Below are 21481 nucleotides of genomic sequence, written 5' to 3' on the forward strand. Positions count from 1 at the left end.
AGGTGGTTATATATGGATTAACTGAAGTTTAAGAAAAGAAGCAACAGGCAGAGCTTGAAATTATAGTTCTCAGCTTCTTGGAGTCTTTCAGAGGAGAAAAAAGAAAACACCTTGGACCCAAGATGGACCAGGGAAATAGTCTGTGGAACTGTAAGAGAGTATAAGCAGTGATTGGAGAATTAACCCCCTCGAGCCTTTAATTTGGAGGGAGACACTTAAAGCAGTTATGCAGCTTTGAATGACCCCTGTTACACAGTAATTTTGGGCAGCTCCTGGAGGTCTTAACCCCTGGACTGGCCACACATTAACACTTTTAAGTGGTTTTAAAGCACTCATTAGGTAGCTCAAAGTTACACCACTCCAGGGCAGGATTATCTCTGCTCTGTGCTACTCAGCTTCTGTGCTACTCAGCTCCTGTTCCATTCAGGTGCAGCCACTCCTCATAGTTGTGCCACCCCAGTTGAAGTCCTCCAGGATCTCTCAGACCCCTGCCCAGAGACAGAAGCCTGTCCTGGCTCAGCTCACCAGCCCCATGGTGGCAACTCACACACCTTCCTCCGTCTCGGCCCTGCTCACCAGGCCTCTGGCAGCAAATCAGAGCTGTGCAGGTGTGGGGGAAGTCCGGGAGGGTTTCTAGACTAAGGGTGTGACTGCTCCAAACTAGCTCCACCCAGGGTTTGAATTACATTTTGACTCCTGTGGGAGGGTCTACAAAAAAAATAATAAGAATTGGGCTGCCCATCACGATGCCCTAAGAAAATTGGAGACCCTCCCCTCCCCTCCCCCGTCATGATTTTGAAATCTTACAAGGGGGCTCTCATCTCTTATAGGGCAGCTCAGAGCCCCTCACAAGTGCCCCCTTAACCTGACCCCTGCTACCACCGATCAACGCTTGTGCTGCTCGCCACGGAAAGTGCAGCAAGGCCCTTAGAAAAGAAGCGACAGGGCAAGCTTGAAATAAGTCATCTTGGCTTTTTGGAGTCTTTGGCGGGGGGAAAGAAGAGGACACCTGAAGTCCAAGCTAGAGCAGGGAGGGGCAAGAGGGTGCAAGCAGCGCTGGGAGAATTAAAATTACTTAGTTTGAGGGGAGACACTCCGAGCAGCGGGGCAGCTTCGAGCGCCCCCTCCTAAGGGCAGGAGGCGGCGGCCCCGTGGGGCGGACAAGTCTGCGGAGCAGATCCGCCGATGTGGGCGGCTTCGCGGGGGCTGAAAATGAGGAAAAAGGCAGGGGGCGACTTCAGGGCTGCCCGCAGGGGCTGGAGCTGGGACCTGCCCCCTCCCTCGAAACAGCCCTGACGGGCAGGAGGGCAGAGGAGGAAGGAGACCCGAAGCTAGGAGCGATGCCGGGGCTCTCACCTCCACCCAGCGCTGGGCTTCAGCGAACGCCGCCTCGCAGCCTCCCGCCGGCTCCTCGCCGCTCTCCATGGCAGGAAACTGGGGGGCGGACAAGGGGCAGAGCTCAGCCGCGGCCGGAGCAGAAGACAGGAGGCTCGGGGACTTCTCAGCACTGCCGGCTGCTCCCTCCTCCTCCTCCTCCTCGCTCGCTCGCTCCCTAGAGCCGCCGAGACTCAGAAACCACAAGAATTTGAAGAAGCCGCTGCTACCAACCACCCCCCGGGCCGGACCCGGGCCCGCCCCCGCCTCGGCCCGCGACTGCCTCCCCTCCCGGCCCACCTGCCGCCGCCGCTCGGCCCCGGTCCCGGTCCCGACCCCGCCTGGCGGCAGGTAGGCGCAGTCCCCGCTCCCGCCCCTGCACCTGGGCAGCGCCGCCCTGCCCGCCCGCGAGGGGCTCTCCTGGCCGTGCCCCGGGCAGCTCGGGGCCCTGAGCCCGCCCGAGAGATGACAGCCCCCTGTAAGATTTCACAATAAACCCCGGGGGGGGGGGGGGTCTCCGATGGGATCGCTCCCTCGCTTAGGTGGACTTGTATCTAATCAACGAACCGGTTTTTTTTTTTTGCAGACCGCCCCCCCTCCCAGGGTCAAAGAGGGACTGACCGCTGCTTACGAGACACCGGGCGTTGAAGTGCCCTTGTAAAGCTCGGTTGGTTTCACCGCCTGGAGCCCTGCCCCAGAGTTTGTCCTCCTTGTATGCCCACATTAGGCCTGGAGCAGCACACAGGCCCCGGCTGCTGCAGCCACAGGCGACTGGTGCCTCCCGAGTCTGAGCTGGACAGCTGCAGAAGCTGGCATCGGCGGTGGGGAGGGGCTAGCAAGCACCCTCAGATGCCACCGGCAGCATCGGTGGTGGGGATGGGGCTGGCAAGAACCCACAGACCAGCATCAGGGATGGAGCTGGCGAGCCCTGGCAGCAGGGATGGCCCTGTCACGGGCAGGGGGCACGTGCCTCCCCTACCAGTCACCTATTGCCACAACCCTCAGCTAGAGCAGTGGCTCTCAACCATTTTTGTACTGTTTGTAAGCCTTGATGGCCAGGCCCGGCCCAGTGCCCCTCACTCCCGACTTGCTGCCCCCAGTGTGTGGGGGGCACGTAGGGCCCCAAGCAGCCCCTCGCAGGCTGGAACTTGACTAACATGCCAGGGAAAAGCCACGGTTTCCCACATTTTTCTCCTTTCAAGGAGAATCCATTTGTAAAGTTTGGTCGCGCCCTTTTCGTATATTCTTGCAAGCCACGTTTGGGTCGTGACTCACGGGTTGAGAAATGCTGCTAGCCTAAAGGAACTCCTGCTGGAGGCTCCTCAGTCACTGCCTTCCTTCTGGAATTGCAAACAGTAATGCTCAAGGGAGTGAGGGAGAGAGCCAGCTTGTTGGTCTGAAGTTGGGAGGGGGCAGGGAGATGCATCTGAGGATGCGAGGTCCAGTTCACAAAAGCTGATGCTCTCTAAAGTATCTTATTTTGTTCATCCAGAAGGGACATATCCACCCTGACTTATGATAGCAGACATTATTCAATTTGGCCCCCATGTTTCCTGCCCCTTTCCCTCCCATCTGTCCTCTTGCTTCTCACTGGGCACATCTACATGTGCATATTAATGCATTACGTGCTGGAGTTTATTGTTCCCAGGTGCTGCATTTATACACAGGCACCTGGAACCACACCATGTTGAACCAGGCTGGTGCAGCTCCAGTTGGCAGGGCACTCTGCTGGGAGGAAAGGGGTCAGCCTGCCAGCCCGGATCTACTCCCCCCAGCTCAACATGCTGCAGAGGGGCTGGCTGCAACACAAGGGTGCTTATCTCGGGGTAGGCAGCAGACAGCTCTTCAATGTAGCACCCTCGTGCCTCAGCCAGCACTGTCTACAAGTGCAGTGGTAAATAAGCCCATTGTAGAATAATACTTGTGTTAATCAGTACTATCCTAAGGCAGAGTTAATTAAATTACTCCAGCCTAATATGAGTGCATGTGTAAACACTGACCCTTTACTGCAGTGCTAATTAGTCAACTCTACAGTAAACATTTTGTGTAGAGGTGCCTGCTGTCTCCTAGATTCGAGCCTCAATCTGGGAAACAAACCCCCCTCAGTGGAATCTCGTCTTTTGACTTCTGTGGTTTGACTGTACAGCACTGTTCCCTGGTCTCTATGGTAACTTCAGACAGATGGTTTACCTGGGATTACCCCGAACCACCAGCAGTTTGCAGCCTTCCTCACCTTCTACTGCAGGCAGGCATGTTGATTTCCCATCTCCAGCTGGAAGAAGCAGCAATCAGATGCAATAACTAGATCAAGCCAAGCTGTTCCATTTTCAGCAAGGCAACATGCAAATCCAGTTGTCCCTTCAGCTCATGTACTTGTTGGGATGCTATTCGTGAATAGCAGTGTTTTCCTGAGCTCCATGCCCATCAGAAAAGCACCAAGTTGCACATCTTTAAGTTACCCTTAGGAGACAAAACATTGCTCGTAGAGTTTGCTCGTAGAGTTTTCCGACATCCTGGCAGATGTTAGGTCAAATAAATAATTTGGAGGTCTGACTCAATCTACTGAGGTCCCTTCTGACCCTAAAAATCTATGAAATAGTAACATGCCAAATACTAGAGCAATTTCTCATGTGGCAAAAATGGCACACCTGTCTCAGAGATGTGACTTGTTAAAAATGGAACTTGTTTGTAGCAGGTACGCATCTCAGGTTAATTTGAACATCTGACATGGTATTAGATCCTCTGATGTCCCAAAGTGCTCTGCCCTCCCTCCCACTGCAGAAAGTAGCTCGCTCTCTGACAGTCCACTTAGACCATTTGTCAGGGAGGCCTGTTTTATCCTATCCCTATTGCTGCCAGGGGGCAAAAACTTTACCACCTAACCAGGACTTTTTTGGGTACTTGCCCAGGTGCTAAGACCTGTAAGGTGTGTGCAGGCAGTCCAGCACCAGAGAGCTGCTTGCTGGTGCTGGACTAGCCACATGCCCTTTGAAGTTGGGACAGCCCCTTATTGCCTCCCGGATTAATACCATCTTTGTGACAACTGTTGTGCTCCAGCCATGGGGTTTAGAACATGCCGGCCACTGATAGCTCTTCATTTTTTGTTTTTTAATGCTACAGAAATAATGTCCAGAAGGGGCCTTAAATGCATTATTTCTCCATCTTAATGTTAAACAGACATGTTCATTTTGGTGGTTTTCAATAACTTTTTTTCTTTCTAGTTTTCTTGTCAGCAACATTTACATTTGAATGCTCTTTGTATTTCCTAGGTCTTTCCCCAGAAGCTTATAAAATGCAACTCCAGCAACATTTTAGACTGCATCATGTAAATCAAGCCCAAATGATAACGATTTAAGCACACCCCACTCCTTTTAAATCATTAAAAAACAACAGATTGGCTGATGGTTTCTGACCTAAAGACAGCAATGTCTTAGAAAATTTTTGCAGTATACTTAAGTGAATGGAATAATGGATGCGCCAGATTATCATTGCAGAAGACAGTGAAATTCCAAACACCCTTGCTGAAATTTATTCTCCTGGATTTTCAATCATTGGTGTGTTAAAGAAACTAGTATGCCTGCTTGCTTGTGCTGGAAAAGCACAATAGCTATCCATTTGTTGCATCTTGGATTTCATAGTAGATAAGTTTTTTTTCTTAAAACTGTTTTTTTCCTCATAATTATATTAGTTTGGCTGTGGACCAATTGTAGTGAAGGCAAATTAGATCATAATTCTTAATGCAATACACCCCTCTCCCTAGAGCATTTGATGCATACTAACTAGATCAGCATTTTAAACACGCAGGAAACATTTCTCACGGGGTTACATGGTGGCATAAAAGACATAATATTGGAGCTCTAATGGAAAAGTAAGGCACTGATAAACAAAGTGCTGTTTAAGCCAGGTTCCTTGGTAGGGTCCTTGGTAGAAAGGTCTGTCCTGGGTGGCTACATGGCTTTTTTTTTTTTTAAAGGGAAATTTCTATTTTGTCTACATCCAGAAAGGTCCTCCATTTGCTTACAATGGCTCATTCTTTACTAGTCATTACTGATATTTTTGGCTGACAGTTGTTGGCACCTTACTTTTGTTCTGTTTACTTTCTATTCGTTTCCATGCTGTGCCATGTTGCTGTAGCTGCTATCAGATTTTAAGATATCAGTGTCAAATGTAAATGTTTTGGAGAAGATGTAGAGTCAGGTTGTAGTACACAATCTGAGAAGCCTCAAAATGGGTCTCTCTTCTCAGAAAGGTAAATAGCTATCCTGGAGAAATCAGCGCCCTTTCTAGGTGACTGGTAGTGAACACTCAAGAAGTTAATAGTCTTCTTTGAAAGTGTATATATCTGACAACCTTTTCATTGGTCTTTTATTGTTCAAATTACTTATGAACACGTTTGGCCACTGTATTGTTCATTTGTTCAGGCAGATTTTATATTCCAAATTTTCTGTTAATAAAATCGTCAATGAAAATTAGCTGTTTACATTCTTGCAACTCAAACTGCCCTTCATATCAAATATACTCAATTCTCCATTGGCAAAACAGACCCCTGCCCTTGATATATTCTTATCAACAGAAATCCTGGTATTCTCTGGTAAAAAAAAAAATCCCCATTTTTCAGCTTATAAAAAGTAACCCAAAATCCACATTTTCCCGTGATTAAAATGAAATGCCACTAATGTATATAAATGTGCATATATATAAAGTGGTGTTTCATTTTAATCATGGAAAAATGTGGATTTGGGGTTACTTTTGTAGCCAAAAAATGAGGATTATTTTAAAATCAGAGAAAACCAGGATCCCTGTTTATCAGCCTCTCTGAAAGAGCATCTAGCCCTTCACCACAGAACTGGATTACCATTTTATGAGGCATAAAGCAGTCCCGTTCCAATCATAATACATTAATAAGACACTGCAGAAACAGTTTAGAGATGCAGGAATCTTAGATGGTGCAAGAGATTTATTGCACTTGCAATAAACTAATAGGAAAAAGATTACTCATGAAACAAAACTGTAGCACAGGTAACTGATAGAACCAGAGCAACATGGATGAATCAATTATGTGAAGTGATGTCATTTAGCTCATGTAAAAAGGACCAGAGAAAGAACTAGCCAGAAGTTGCATCAGCTAACTAGTTGTAGGAAATTGTAAAAGGAAATCAAATAGCTCTGCTTGCACTATGTTGAGCTGTTTGTAGGTAGCTCCATCCGAGCACCAGGTCAAAAACCCATTTTAAGCTACCAACAGTGAGCCTTAAAGGCATGAAGCTGCTACAATCTGACAGTGTGCAATGCCGTTTCACAGAATATAGCCTCTGGTAGTCTGAAGAAACTTCCGCTTTTCTACATGCAGACTATGGGCTTTCTAAGGCGAAATTTTATGTACATGCTGTGCCTCATTTATCCCGACACTTGTCTTCTCTACTTACAACACATACATGGAGTAATATCAAAAAAGCAAGGCAAAGAGAAAGAATAAGTGTTGCAAACACGGAGCCCCTAAATCCAAAGTGTTTAAACTTGAAAGTTATCACTGACTCCATACAGTAAAAGTTTGCAATGTATTCAGTGTACTCAGTTAATGTATTGTGACCTTTTGGAAATAAGATGGTAGTCCTAGATTGCCGAATTTCTCATATTAAGTCTCTAATCTGGGTCGTGTATGGCTAATCTGTGCTCCACAGTCAGATAACAGCTCAGCCACTAACCATTTCCCCATCCACTGGCTTCAAGAAGACTGAGCAGTTTTATTTCCTCCAAGATCAATGCAGAACTGTGTGTGTTGGAAATAAGTAGGGTAAAAGATAACGAAAATGGCATCACACAAGTCTTGCATTTTCACACTTCACTGGACACACTGATCTAATATTTGAACTTCATCAGTTCCAGCAGGCATAAATATGGGAGAGGAGGGAAGTCTGAAGGCACATGCAGTAATGGAAGTAACCTTCTCTTGGGATTAAGATGGTCTTAAAACTGTATTCTAAATGCCTGGCTTTTTGGCTGGGTTGCACAGTATGTCTCCACATTAAAAGAAGATTGCATTACTCCTTGTTATATTACTGCATCCTCTCTCCCGCCACTGATTGAGAGGTTTCACTCTAATTGCTAATGCAGCAATCTACTGAACAGTTCACAAAATATTATGCTGCATTAGCAAATCAAAATAGTTTACTGAATGTCCATGGTATCTTCTGGGTAGGCTTGTTTTACTCCATTTAAGGCAGTTAGGGTTTATTATTTGGCAGGAATCATTTGTGGTTTTTCACCATTTTAAATCATGTGGGAATATTTGTCATAAGAACGTGCTGGTAAAAGTTGTCTGCATTGTCATGGTTTTCACTGATTTCATATTTAAAGTGTAAACAGATTGAATTTTTAATGCACATGCCATTTTGAAAGGATACTAAGTTAGCTTCCATCCACACAGATCATATTTGTGACAGCAAAGTAACCAGTTTGAATAGTATAATGTTCTCTTCTATTGATAACAGCAGTAGGCAATAACAGAAGAAAATTATATATCACAGTCTCTGATATTCATTATTGGCAAGAACAGCAGTAATCGTTGTAAAATACTATATTCCACCCCAAGCCTAAGCCTTCCCAGGATGGAGTTAAACAAAGGCTTTTGTCATTTCTTCCATATATAACTGTATTAAATACTTAGTACAATACTGTCAGTCATAAAGACAGATTTCACATAGTTTTTACAGGCAACTGTTTACGGCACAATGTACAATTTTATTAATATATATTATCCGTGGCACATATCTGCTTACAGATGAAAACTACTTAAAAAAAGGTTCAACCTTGTTGCATGACAAACTGCAAGGCCAGGGGATGCTTTAATATGGAATTACAGGGACAGTGAAGGACTTTCCCAGAAAGTGTGATTTAAGGTAATTGGCACACAAGGTTCCTTGGGTGAATCTGATATCTTTTATTAGACCAACCCAAATAGTTGGAAAATAATTATTAAGCAAGCTTTCAGGTTCAAAAACCTTGTCTGCCTATGTCCTTAGGCCAGCACAGCTACAACCTACACCCCTGTAATATTTAAGGTAACTGGCACTCTGTGGAAGCCTGACAGAACAAGAGCTGAAAGACTGACTGAACAAGAGCTGAAAGACTGACTTTCCAGTGCTCTTAGTGCTATCCCTGCTGACCCTCAGACAACCTATGGAAGATAGGAATGTGATCCATAAAGTGAGGACAGGAAACTTACATTTGCTAGAGACATGAAAGGGGGAAGATGACCATAACAGAAAAGAAAAACCACAAGCACATTCCAGAAGAAACTAGTTGTGAAGACATTATTCCCAAATTTCACCATTCCTTTGTCAGCACATTCCTATGAAACTACTGGTAATATGTGGGTCTCCCCATCCCACACTTGTGGCAGATTCACAGAAGAGTGCTAGAAGGTCATTAACTATTATTCCATTAGCTCATATGATAAGACTGCAGCAGAAAATCTCAACCCTGCTGACAAATCTTGTAAGGAGTCAATATGATTCCATGTATATTCCTAATTTTTCAAAATAAAGCTAAATTTATTTCCAAATTTTATGTAAAAAATAAAATCCTTGCATTAAATGAACAGTAGGATTGCAGAAGCGAGCTCTTAAAAGTTGGGCAGTGGCAAGTTGGGCAACCATTTTAAAGTAGGCAAAACAGCTGTTAGACTAGGGTCAAGTAGAAGATAGTCTATAAGATGCAAATCTCCCCTATCTGTCTATCTACCTACCTAAATAGCACAAGCTTTCAAGAGCTGAAGCTAAACTTCATCAGATGCTGGTTCATATTCAAAAATAAGATTGCCAATATCATCATATCTCTGACCCCTTGTGCATAAGTATTATGGTAGTCTGGTCAATCAATTTTGTCCCTCCTCAAATTGCTTAAGTATACTCTTAAATCTTTAGTATAACCTTACTTCTGGCATTTTCTAACTTTCGACTGCTTTCACAAACATGTATTTTTGTTAACGTTATACTAGAAATTACTATTTTAAGTGATACAAATTAGTGGAAAGTTGTTCTACTTGGCCAAGTTAGTAAAATGAGTCTGTCTTTTCAAACTGGTGGAGGCAGGCATTCCCAACTGTCAGTTTTCCAAAATAAACCCAGTATTCTTACATTTAGAACACAATTAATCAGCAGAGTCAGACTTTTTTTCACTGGAACTGAAAAACAAATTAATTTCTAAACTATTTCTACACCAGTTAATTATCATTGGTGCAGCTTCATTAGGCAGCTGATGTACCTATATAAGCTACTCATTAAGGCATGTAAGTTTAAATGCATGAGTCACATAGCTCGAAGACACCGCTGCTAGTTAAACTATGAATTATTACTAAAACATTTAGAGATTATCCCCTTTCTGTTTACAGTGAGAAAAGTCATTCCTTGTAAAAGTATCCTATTTTTGAATTAACAAAAATGTAGTATGCCACTTATAATCTTAGTGATTTCTATTTGATCCTTTGATATTAATGCAAAGACAGCATAGCTTGTCCTGCTTAATAAATTCCCCTTAATGAAACTGGGGCACTTTCAACTCTGCTAGTGATTATTGCGGTGTTCTATCCATGTACAGATACAAAGAAAACTTTCTTCAGCATTGGTTGTTTCAACCTTATATTGTGTTCCACTGATAAACTATACCCTCTCCCCCAAACAGGTGGGAAAAAAGGAAGTTCATTAACATCTTGATTTTTTTCCTTTCCCCCTCCAACCAGCTCATATGTGTAATAGTTGTCACTTGTTCTAACAGCTCTCCAGGTGGCATCTTTAGACAGACATTCTGACTTTTTATTTAAAAGACAGAAGATGGTGGTAAATGATAAGACAGATTCCCAGGCCTGTTTCTTTCTGTGACGAACGAGGATGTAGCTAGAAAGATTTCTCCTGGAGAAATCCACTCACAGTACCTGCAACTACAATTGAAGGAGAGAAAGCATATACCTGCTGGGACACCACTGAAGGATTAGTTTACTTTGCCAGCAGTTCTGTTTTGGAAGCAAAGCTGATTAGCTACATCTCCAAGCACTATTTGGATACAACTGCAGAAACTCAGCTTATACAAAAGAAAACAGTTTTCAAAACTATCCGAAATCATGAGATCACTATTACTGGAATTCACAATTTATAACTAATTTGAAGAGTAAAACTGTTGAAGGAAGTTAGAACTAACATACACCCCAAGCAATAGGAAAAAACAAGCATTTCACACAGCATTAAGTAATATCTACTTGGATGATACATGTACAAGCCAGCAATGATTCTGAAAGGAAAAACATGAATATTATGATTCTTTCTACAAATGTACAATACATTTTTGGACTTGTTGCACAGAAATAGAGATAGTTAACTATTATTTTGCCATCACACCTTTCACTTCAGAGAAATACCATACATTACCATGTCAGGCCAAATATCCAATGCAAGATTCTAAGATACAGCCTTAGTTCTACCAGCATTAGTTTATAGATATTCAGCTTATTTTCCTCACAATAAAACTTAGTCAGCTAATGATTCATTTTAGGTGATTAGCTAAGAGGAAATCTCATAGGAAGTTATTCCAAAACAACTCAGAGATGAAAGTCTTATGCATGAATATATGCTCAGAGAATGTGTGTGTGTGCCCACACCCATGTGGGGGCAGTGGGAGGAGCCATCTACAACTGCAGCCGAAACTAAGTAAGACAATAAAGGATAAATTCAAAGTTTATTCCACATGTAGTACAGTTTGTCAACATGTTAGGAAAGTATCAAAATTTGTATTATTAACATATGGCAAGAGTTATTTTCTTACAATACATTAATGACAAGTTTTTCCAATTACGATAATTTAAGCTGCAGACAGAGCAATTGCGTTAAACCTTAATTCTTCTGGATCTCGTTCCATGAACTTCTTGCAAACTTCTACTGCATCCTATTTAAAAAATAAACAAACAATGTGAAATTATGCTATTTCTCATCGTATGAAAACAGGACAATTGGCACCTCATTCATTTTATACAAGTTATGTCCAAATAGGATTCTTCCATTTTCTACACAAACCTTATCAGTGTATCAAATTGATTTGGGAATAATTTCTGTTCTAATTTCATGCAAGATGCTATTACCCGTTCCCAAGTAAATGAATTCAGAGAATAGATAGCGTACTAGTTAACTTTATAATTCTTAAATTTATGTTATTGTACACAGTATTCTAGATGAACTTCTACAGAACTATCCATTTTTATTAACACTACTGTAATTAGAAACTTACATTTTGTCTATTAATATAATTCAGAAATCTAAGCAATATTTCCAGCTGTGTTTATTGCACAAATGGAGGACTTTAAATAACTCTTGCATTTTGGCCTAGGGCACAATACAGCACTTGATATTTACTACAAAACGTGAACGAAGAATGTGAACAAGTTAGCAGTATTTTCTTTCCCCTTTATCAGGCACAGATTTCATGTTGTTTAATATCGTCAATACAGTTACTTCTTAAAGACAGAGGTTGCGTCTCTCCAGCCTTTTCCTTCCCTAAAACTAACCTAGACTGACCAACATAAACGTCAGACCCCAATGCATGGCCCTAACTCTCCCCCTCCCAGACAATACCTTCCTATTGGGAAGGCAGGGGGCAGAGGATGGAGGAGTTTATTTTCCAGGTTAAACGTATTCTATTTGGATTCCCTTTTCAAATAAAACAGCTTCTGACAGAGGCATCCATAAGCTAACACGATGAAGAGAAAAAGAAACAGCCACATGAAATAAAAACAGGTGTTTTTGGTGCTGGTGAGAAGGGCAAAAGCAGAAAGTGCTGGAAGAGTAACCATGGTCCAGCAAAGCAATTAACTATAAAAGAAATGAGAGAAAGGAGGGAAGAGTATTAAACGTTTGTTCAAAAGTTCTCAAAGACCAATAATTTCACAACTCCCCATTCCTTGCACATAGCCTGCAAGCAACAATGGTATAGGAAAATATCAATAAGGGATAAAAAAGCAGCTTGAGCTGCTGGCGTAATAGTCATTTAGTGTTCCTGGTCAAGCAACCATAGGAAAATGTTCTCTCATACAGAGCAGCATTTGTATGGGAGTTCATGAACACCCATCTCAGTTCTGAGTACAGGTTGTTTTCTCTGCCTCCCTTCATATGATCATACACAAGAAGTAGATAATGATCTAAATGCACTAAACTTATGCAGGGCGGGTTGTATTCATACCTCTAAAAAGTTGTCATCACTTGTCTGCCCATGGTTTATTGGAAATGGTTTGCGTCCATCTGTTGAAACATAAGAGATTACATGAGATTGCAAACTGAAGATTGAAAAGCTTGTCATTTTTTCCAGAACATACACTTGGAACAGTTAAAATAATCACTTCTCAGTAGGTATATGTTAACACGATTAGTTTGTTTAGATTAGATGGTAATACACCTTAATACCATTCCTTGGCTTCAACAGAAATACAGTATTACAAACAATTAGTAAGATGACAAAGCGTGTGCGTGTGTGTGCACATGCACACACACACACACGTGCCTGAAAAATGTAGATGATATCCAAGGCACTTAGTGAGAGAGAACAAGAGATCTGAAACTACCTGTAACAAGTTAAATTAGTATTCCTCTAGGAGCCCTAAAGAGAGGATTAGACCCACCAATTCTGAAGGGATCAAAGGCAAAATAACTTAAATATTACCCTCAATTAAAAGATACAAAAGTCACATGACATGATAAAAGTAATACTAACAATTTAACTTAGACAAGTGCGCAATACTAACCTAGCCCTATATCAGAAATGATCTAAAAAGGCAAGTATAGATGAAGAACAGTTTAATTTTTCACTGACAACATAATAATACCCTTTACATTTAGTACTTCTCAAATATTTTTACTTGTTACTTTATAAATGTATCAACTTACTTTTGAAGAACTTCGATGTTGAAACATATGCCAAAACATGAAATTTTCTCTAATTTCTGCCAGGGGCCAACTGATCTTGCCAGGCCAAATTCTCTTTTAAGTATTAATATACCATAATTTCACTAAGCTTGGCAGCACTTCTAAACTACAACTGATCTAAAAATCCCTAAAATTATACTCTTCTGAAATGTATTATTAAAACCGTTATTCTTACTTTAATGACCAACTTCTTTTATATAGCAGGAATGAAGATAAAAGAGAAACACATTCCAAGAAAGAGAATTGAATGCCACTCTATTTTGCAAACTATTGAATTTTTAAGTTCATTCTGGCACAACATTTGTATTTCGGTTGTATATAAACAACATGGTTTTCCATGGCAAAAGCACAAGCATTTACGATCTTGTGGTTCTCCCCCCAGCTTTCTGCCTGCCAAGGTCCACAGGCTGGTCAGAGTGGGCAAAAGCTGATGACACAGTACTTTTCCCTAGCCCCAGTCTGACCCTGTAGCAGTTGCGCAGGCCGAGCTGGGGCTGTGCTCAGTGACCCAGGCCGCAGCATGGACAGAACTTGCAGTACAGAGCAAAGATTTGGTGGGGGGGAAGGTAGGGGACCAGACGCTAAAAAGGGGGAGAAAGAGGCTGAAGGTAGGAGATGACAGCAAGCAGAGGTGGGCAGGAGGATGCAGCAGCAGCAGCTGCAGCCCCGACTCCAGGTAGGGGCTGAAACCCAAGGCACTGCAGCACCTGTTCCCCAGTGTCCTCATACTCAATTCTAAAGATGAGGGGCTTTTCCCCATGTTAATTTACTCAGAACCGAGTAAATATGGCAATTGTATCCTATAGTTTTTACCCCACTATGAAACAGTTTAGAAATTCTCTCTCATGAACAAGACATGCTATTTAATAATAGTCCATCTCAAGTGTCCTTGATATTATATAGACTCGAATCTGTGCAGTTTAAAAACGCTGTTAAATTAGGTGTTCATTTTCAATATTTTATTAATTGCACTGGTATATGGCATTATACAATAATAAAGTAGAATCAATTATATTTATGGCCGGTGGGTTATGCTAACTGCTACATGCAAGTCAAATTGTCAAACTACAACTGGTATCAGCAGCGAACCAGACAAGCAAAACAAATTTACTAGGCAATAGCTGGCACTCTTAAAACTGGGTAAGTGATGACTTTATAACTGAGATCTACAGGGGTAGTAAATTGCTTGGGATATTTGCCAGAAATAAAATCCCTGGCAGGTGTTATTTTATTGTGTGATTAACATGTTAAACATGTAATAAACTGTAACATGCCACATACTCAAATTAAAGCATAATGCAATTTAAACCATCTTTGTGACTGGTTTGTATTGCACTTTCAATTTATACATATGGCATGTTGAAAGGTGCTCAAAGCTGGGCGTACACTGGGCTCAGGAGCTAATTTCTGATGCGGGGCTGCCTGCAAACTCATTTAAATTTCCCATGGGGAGCCCAAAACTGAGAAGGCAGTCTCAGATGATGGGCTCCTTTCATGCCAGCAAGAATAAAAGTCATACTGGGCAGCCCAACATCTAGGACCAGTTCCCAATCCTCGTCTGTTGGGCATGGCTTTTAAAGGTCTGGGAGGGTGACAGGGAGCCAGGATCGCAATCCTAGGCTCCTTGCTAGCAAGTTTAAAGCTGTGCTTGGCAGCTCACCACTGGCAAACAGTTATCTGGTACAAGGCTGCCCACCAAGCCTTTAAAGCTCTGGATAGGATCAGAAAAATCTTTATGCCAGATCCCCAAAATCACATGTCCCCCTGGGCTACATCTTGGAAATTTGGCATGGCAGGACACACAGTTATTGGAATCTGGGATAAAATTCCTCAAATCCCACTGTGCATTTAAATAAACATCTACCAGGGGCCTAAATAGCTACCCTCTATTAGCCATGGGCATTTTAAGTGGTGGGGAATGCACTATACTGGGAATGATATGCAGTCTTTATTCTACTCCATTTCCAACTGATAGCTGTCTTCAAGTCGCTGCTTCAACTAGCCTTCTGAAGTGTCTGAAATGAAAGGCTGGTTGCCCAGCAACAAGTATTAAACTAAGAGTATTAAAGAATCCTAGCAGAACTTAGTGCTGCTGCATCTGCAGCAAAATTGCCAGAATATTTCAAATGCGGAACCTAATAATCAGATCAAAATGATGTTTTATTGCTATTTAGAATACTAAGCAGAAAAAAGGTATTTTAAAATAAAGCCAGCCTGCCATAACTGAATGTCACGTTAATAATTCCTGGTATGTTACTTGTACTTGTTTTGTGAATAATTCTCATTTTGACTGATAGTATTAGTATCATGGCTTTAGCTACTTCTATCTTGTATTATGCAACATGATAATCAGAGAAATAATTCAGTCACCTATTCCAAGAAACCAGAAAAAAAACCCCTTCAACTGAAGTTAAAAAAACTAAACAAAAAAAACAAGTGTTTTTCTCAGTAATATCATAATTTTAAGTGTTTTTCTCAATTAAGAAAATATCTTACAGAATTGGCATCTTTATTCCTGCTCTTGTAAAGTACAGCTGTAATTTAATGATATTTTTGTATCAAATAAACACTTCTCTTAAAAAAATTAACAGGATGAGTTTACTTATTTGCCAGAAAGACAAACCCAAGTCCATTTTAAACTAATATCGTACTACTTATTGTAATTTCACATTCTAATGTTATTACAGATTACAAGATTACCTCTTGCATCTGTTTCAAGAGAAACATGGAAGAAACTGTTCTTACCCAATTCATAAAGATGATCGCCTACATTCACTAATGCAATAAAGTGAAGATCTACTTTTTCATCTAAACTTGGTGCCTGTAACACAAACAAAAAACACCACAACCATCAGCACTAGTGTGTCAGGGATCTCTATTTTAGTTAACATGTGACCTACACAAAGAATGGCTTGGTAGACAAGTACATTTTAGACCATGAGTAAGACTACAGAATAGCAAGAATGAAACTAAATTTTTGAAACGAACAAAAATCAAGAGAATTCATGCAAATATATAAATTAAGAATTTATATATTAAGAATGATCTGAATAAAGCATCTGAAAATTAGTGTAAGGTTATATTGCTACAGAGAATCCTTGTCTTACAAGAAACACAATGGCTCATCTACCATTAAATTAAAAAAAAGAACATTAATGTAAACAGCAACACCTCTCCTATTAGTCATGACCTGTATATTCCACAACCACAGAATTTCTCTCTGATGTGTTACATTTCAAGATTTCAGCTTTTATTTAAAGAAACATAATTATAGGTGCACTGATATACTGGTTGCATATAAGATCAGCACTGATAAAAGGGAAATTTACATTATCGGCTATCAGCTTTTTTGGCCATTGTAACCGATAATGTTCTCTGACAAATATAATCAATTATGCTTTCTGGCCAGGGTCCTCGGATACCTGGGTTCCCTCTCGCATGCAGGGACAGGGCCCCCAGATGCCTGGGTTCCCTTGGGAAATGGTGGGTTTCCCCTTTCAGGTAGGAAGCATTCTACCCTGCAAGGGGTCCTGCTTGGGGCTGCTGGGAGCAAGATGCAGGGGGCATCAAATGCATGCGAGCAGCCTCACACATGCACGTGGCCAGGAAAACAGCTGGGCAGCATGGAGAGCAGTTCTCTGCAGGTGAATCTATGGAGTGGAAGGGGTGTGAGGGGGGCAGATAGAGGCCCTCATGGTGAGGGAGGGAGTGGGGCTGAGGACGCTTCCCAGTCAGGGCAGTGCATGGGATCTGGGACTGGGGACGAAAGCAGGATGGAGTCATGGGCGGCTCCCCCGCCACTGTGCACACCCCATGGGGAAGGCATGGTAGGCAGGGAACACATGGCCAGCTTGGGGCTCCTGGGGCAAAGGCAGCAGGGCAGAGAGCCCTGAGTCTACAGTGGGCAGTCCACATCTGGCTCACTGCACTTGGCTCTGTCCTGCTTAAAAGCACCCCTGCATTTAAAAATGGTGGTGGTGGTGCTTGAACTAAAACTCATTTGATGAGCTTTAGTTCAAGAGCCCCCACCACCATTTTTAAGTGCTGGGATGCTGATACAAGTGATGCTGGAGGCAGCTGGAGCACACCAAAAAAAGGTTTATTTATGTTAGTACAGGGTTTTCAACCTTTTTAAAGCAGGGTACCTCTTCTGGTGGGTACCCCTTCTGGATGCAGAGAGCGGGGTGGGGACGGATGACAGCCAGTCAGATGCGGAACCGGCAGGACAGGGAACTCGCACATGGCCGCCACTACCATCGATACACTCCTTGTCACCACCGGGCACTGCTTTCCCACACCCAAGTATCCCCGCTTCTCTGTGCCACCAACTTCGTGGCTGGCCAGCCAGCCATCAGCAACCTCCCCACCCCCATTGGCATGTGGTGGTGGCGCAGGAAGCTCACACGCAGTGGCCACTTATATACTCAGCGCTGCCACTGCATATATGGCTGGACTGATGCTGATGGTCGGCCACATGCAAAGCCGGTGGCGTGGAGAAGTGGGGATACTTGGGCACAGGAAAGCGGTACCTGGCAGTGGCACAGAGTGATGGATAGCAGCAGTGGCCCCGCTCCACTTTCCTGAGCTCAAGTACCCCCACTTCTCTATGCCACTAGCTTCGCATGCGCTGCCGCATACCCCCTTGGGCTTTCCCAAGTACCCCCAGGGGTACACGTAGCTGCAGGGGACAACCCCTGTGTTAGTACATTTTAAAGTACTGAAACTTTTTTTTGGTGCTTTCCAGCAGCCTCCAGCGTTACATGAAACCAAATTTGTTATTGGATAGGTATTGGCTGATATGACTGGTTAATATCAGCCAAGAAAATCTTTACCGGTGCATCCCTAAACAATTTTTCCAGTCCTGGAAGAAATGCTAGAGCAAACCAATACAGTAGCATTCTCAAGCCTGAAGCCAGCCTGGAGAAGAAACAAAATGCCTATTTTGACTATTTCCTAGTTCAGTCGGGGAACTGTGGAAGAAAAGATAGCATAAGTAGGTATAATCAACACAGACCAAAAATGTCAAGCGGGAGGGAAGCATAAACCCCTACAAATGAAAAAAAGTGTTCCCGTATGAGTCATACGATTCTTTTTCAGATTTAAATAAGAATTGTTTTTTCCCCTTTAATCAGTAACAGCTTCAGGTAAACTTCATTCATACAACCAGAGACTGAAACTCCCTCCTCGTCAATACCCTTTATGAAGTTACACATTTAGAACTAGCCGTCTGTCTTCCGCCTTGCAGTGTCCCCTTGATGGGTCACTGCAACACAAACTGGTCCACATTTTGTTGTAAGGTAGTGTCCAGACTTAAATGAGATACATGCCTGGACAAGGAAATGGAAGAATTAGAGGGCATTGTTACAGCCAGCCTCAGAGAGAGATCTACTTGATTCTCCAAACAGCCTGAAATAATAGGTCTAAGAGGAAGAAACTATCCAACATATAGATAAAAATAAAAATTGAGAATGCAAAGAACTATCCCCTTAAGGGGAGGAATTGCTAAGAATCAAAAAGATTCTCTGTATAGCAAAAGATCAGAATATCTAAACCACTCATTTCTGACACATCTCCAATACTTAAACAGACTGAGAGGACCTATTTTCTATCGTTCCTGCCTTTTTCGTAACAGAAGAGAAGCCTTAATGCCACTCAAAAACCAAGAGTTTAGCTGCCCCTACCTCTTGGAGGGCAAAGGCATATCATGTTATACCTAATGAGCAGCAGGTCTGCAGACTCTGCCTCATGTTACTGCATGTCTAGATTGCTGGTAACAGTCAAAATATTTTTAAAAAGGAAGTGTCATACCCACTTTACATACAGGAAAACAACCTACGGTAAGCAAATAAATGTTTTCTGAAGTGGTCCCTAATTCTGCATACCTCAATTTCCAAACTTGAGAAAGCCTGCAGCTAGATAACTCACTCAAAGCCACAATAAGTAGTTAAGATCAGAACTCAGACCTCCTCATTCCTCAATCAATAGAATGCAGCTAATTAGGCCCATGATGTGGTGGTATAACTGCACATAAGAACTCCCATAAATACCGGAATGCATTGTGCCTGGGCCCAAACTAGCAGACGACAACAACATTTTGGAAAATTATGAGTTTAAGATTGTCTACTTTCTCCCCTGATTTACACTAAAATCTTCAAAAGACTTAGGATGTGCTGACTGTTTCCTACCTAGCTCTCCTGATTGTCCTAGCTCTGGATCCATCATGAAAGCCAAGGTAAGCAAGGAGTACATACAAAACCCTGCTAAGTGTCCATCCCAATTTCAGGAAGACTACATAGTTAAGTCTGCTTCATGTCTTCCACAATAAAACTGTTTTCAGTTCCTTAGGACACTGCCAAACTAAATATTCTATACTGAAGTTTTACATGCCAGGTGTCTGGCTCAGGATAACAATTTTTTTGTCAAAAAAACCCAACAAAAACCACAGCACTGTCATTTCTAATAAGTCAGCCAAAGTAAGTTTTGCTCTACAACTATGTAATCTCAACCTCTAGCAACTATACGCTTTAGACTAGAGCAAGGCAATCCAGCATGTGTGTGGGGGGGCCTCATCATCCAGCCCACGGCTCTCCATAGACCCAGAAATCTGGCAGCAGGAAAGCTGTGGCTGCAACAATTCCCCACTCCCCTGCTGTCGAGGTTGAATCCTACCACTGCTCCCCCACTGCCACTCTATGATGAGAGGCTGAGAGCTACAGGACTCTTCAGCCTGGAAAAGCGCAGGCTCAGGGGGGACCTGTTGGCTGCCTATAAGTATATAAGGGGTGTACATCAGGATCTGGGGGAATGCCTGTTCACCAGAGTGCCCCATGCGATGACAAGGTCAAATGGTCACAAACTTCTCCAAGACCATTTCAGGCTGGACATAAGGAAGAGCTTCTTTACAGTCCAAGCCCCCACGACCTGGAACAGACTGCCACCAGAGGTGGTGCAAGCACCTACTCTGGATTCCTTTAAGAGTCAACTGGATGTTTATCTTGCTGGGATCCTATGACCCCAGCTGACTTCCTGCCCCTGGGGCAGGGGGCTGGACTTGATCTTCCAAGGTCCCTTCCAGCCCTAATGTCTATGAAATCTATGAAATATCCAGACCCAGGGAGGAGTTCCCAAGAATCAGGTGACAGCTCTGCAGGCAGGATCTTGCCCACATGCTGGAGCACTACTGGACTAGAGGGCTTCAAATTTGCAATGGGAGATTGTCTTCTATCAGAGACATTCCAATAAAGCAGCCACACATTTGACCAAGGTTTCAGCTCCTGAAAAAGCATCATGCCTGCTGTTAGAGTTTGCCAACTAAAATGTCTAAAGATGGTATGGAACAAACTGGTCCTATAGGAGTGCAACTATAGGACCAGTCCTATAGGATGTCAGTGCAACTGACATCATTACTGGTCTATAAAGGCTAAGCAGGACATCCTGATAACCAATTCACATTGCTACTAGTACCACTGTAAAGTCATGTACAGAAACTGGGAACAGACACATTCTGGTGCACTCAGATTTTTCACCTGCTGGTACCCAGGCAACATGGAGGAAGAAGAGAAAACAACTAGATATGAATAATGAAATGAGAGAAGTAGGAAGTGTGTTATGGGGGAAAATGTTTAAACAAGAGCTCACTTACTGAGAATGTGGATTTCCATTTTCAATGTTTAATAAATAGCTACAAAACGCATTGAAAAATTCATATTTTATCTTCCTTTAGTGGCTAGTCCCTTAAAGCAGCTCAAAGTGACAGAAATTTGTGCTGTAAATTTAAAGGCTTCAACACTGCTGATGACTAACTTCATGGATAATGGACTGGTTCCACAAAGAGAAGCTATTTCTCCTTTCTCACTTTTAAGATAACTTTATTTTAAGAAAAAATTATTTTCTTGATGGCGTACTAAATTCTTCCTAATCTGTTGTAAATTATTCATGAATATATTAAAGAAACAGTGAGACATATGACATAATACATATCTATCCATTTGTAGCTTACAGTAGAACCCACGATACTTGAAATACAGACAGAAAAAAATTGTTTCAGATCAACCAGAAAGAAAAAAAATCTTAAGCAAATAATGTGCGAGTAAAAGAGCACTGTTTTTGTTTAGATTCACTCCTTTTACTTTTTTTTTTTTAAG

General features: G+C 42.4%; 2 protein-coding genes and 1 long non-coding RNA gene across 15 annotated transcripts in view; 1 reads left to right on the plus strand and 2 right to left on the minus strand.

Moving 5' to 3' along the window:
* Positions 1-1509, minus strand: part of LMO7 (LIM domain 7) — a 202591-nt gene extending 201082 nt beyond the window's left edge. For 9 of the 11 annotated variants that reach the window (XM_059720437.1, XM_019488601.2, XM_059720480.1 and 6 more), the window contains exon 1: positions 1357-1509. In XM_059720437.1, coding sequence (XP_059576420.1) covers positions 1357-1425 — 69 coding nt within the window. In that variant the 5' untranslated portion in view covers positions 1426-1509. The remainder of the gene's footprint in view (positions 1-1356) is intronic. The other 2 variants (XM_019488602.2, XM_059720667.1) reach the window with 1 other exon arrangement.
* Positions 1510-1582: 73 nt separating this feature from the next.
* On the plus strand, positions 1583-5846 carry LOC132247744 (uncharacterized). The gene is made up of 2 exons (XR_009459134.1): positions 1583-1725; positions 1961-5846. It is a non-coding gene; the product is annotated as an uncharacterized LOC132247744 (long non-coding RNA).
* Positions 5847-11086: 5240 nt separating this feature from the next.
* The window catches only part of UCHL3 (ubiquitin C-terminal hydrolase L3), a 61179-nt gene continuing 50784 nt past the window's right edge, over positions 11087-21481 (minus strand). For all 3 annotated transcript variants that reach the window (XM_014610469.3, XM_006269300.4, XM_019488586.1), the window contains 3 exons: positions 16083-16158; positions 12598-12656; positions 11087-11310 (listed from right to left, as the gene is read on the minus strand). In XM_014610469.3, coding sequence (XP_014465955.1) covers positions 11227-11310; positions 12598-12656; positions 16083-16158 — 219 coding nt within the window. In that variant the 3' untranslated portion in view covers positions 11087-11226. The remainder of the gene's footprint in view (positions 11311-12597; positions 12657-16082; positions 16159-21481) is intronic.

This window comes from Alligator mississippiensis, chromosome 1 (assembly GCF_030867095.1).
Source record: "Alligator mississippiensis isolate rAllMis1 chromosome 1, rAllMis1, whole genome shotgun sequence".
In the NCBI taxonomy this organism is placed as follows: domain Eukaryota; kingdom Metazoa; phylum Chordata; order Crocodylia; family Alligatoridae; genus Alligator; species Alligator mississippiensis.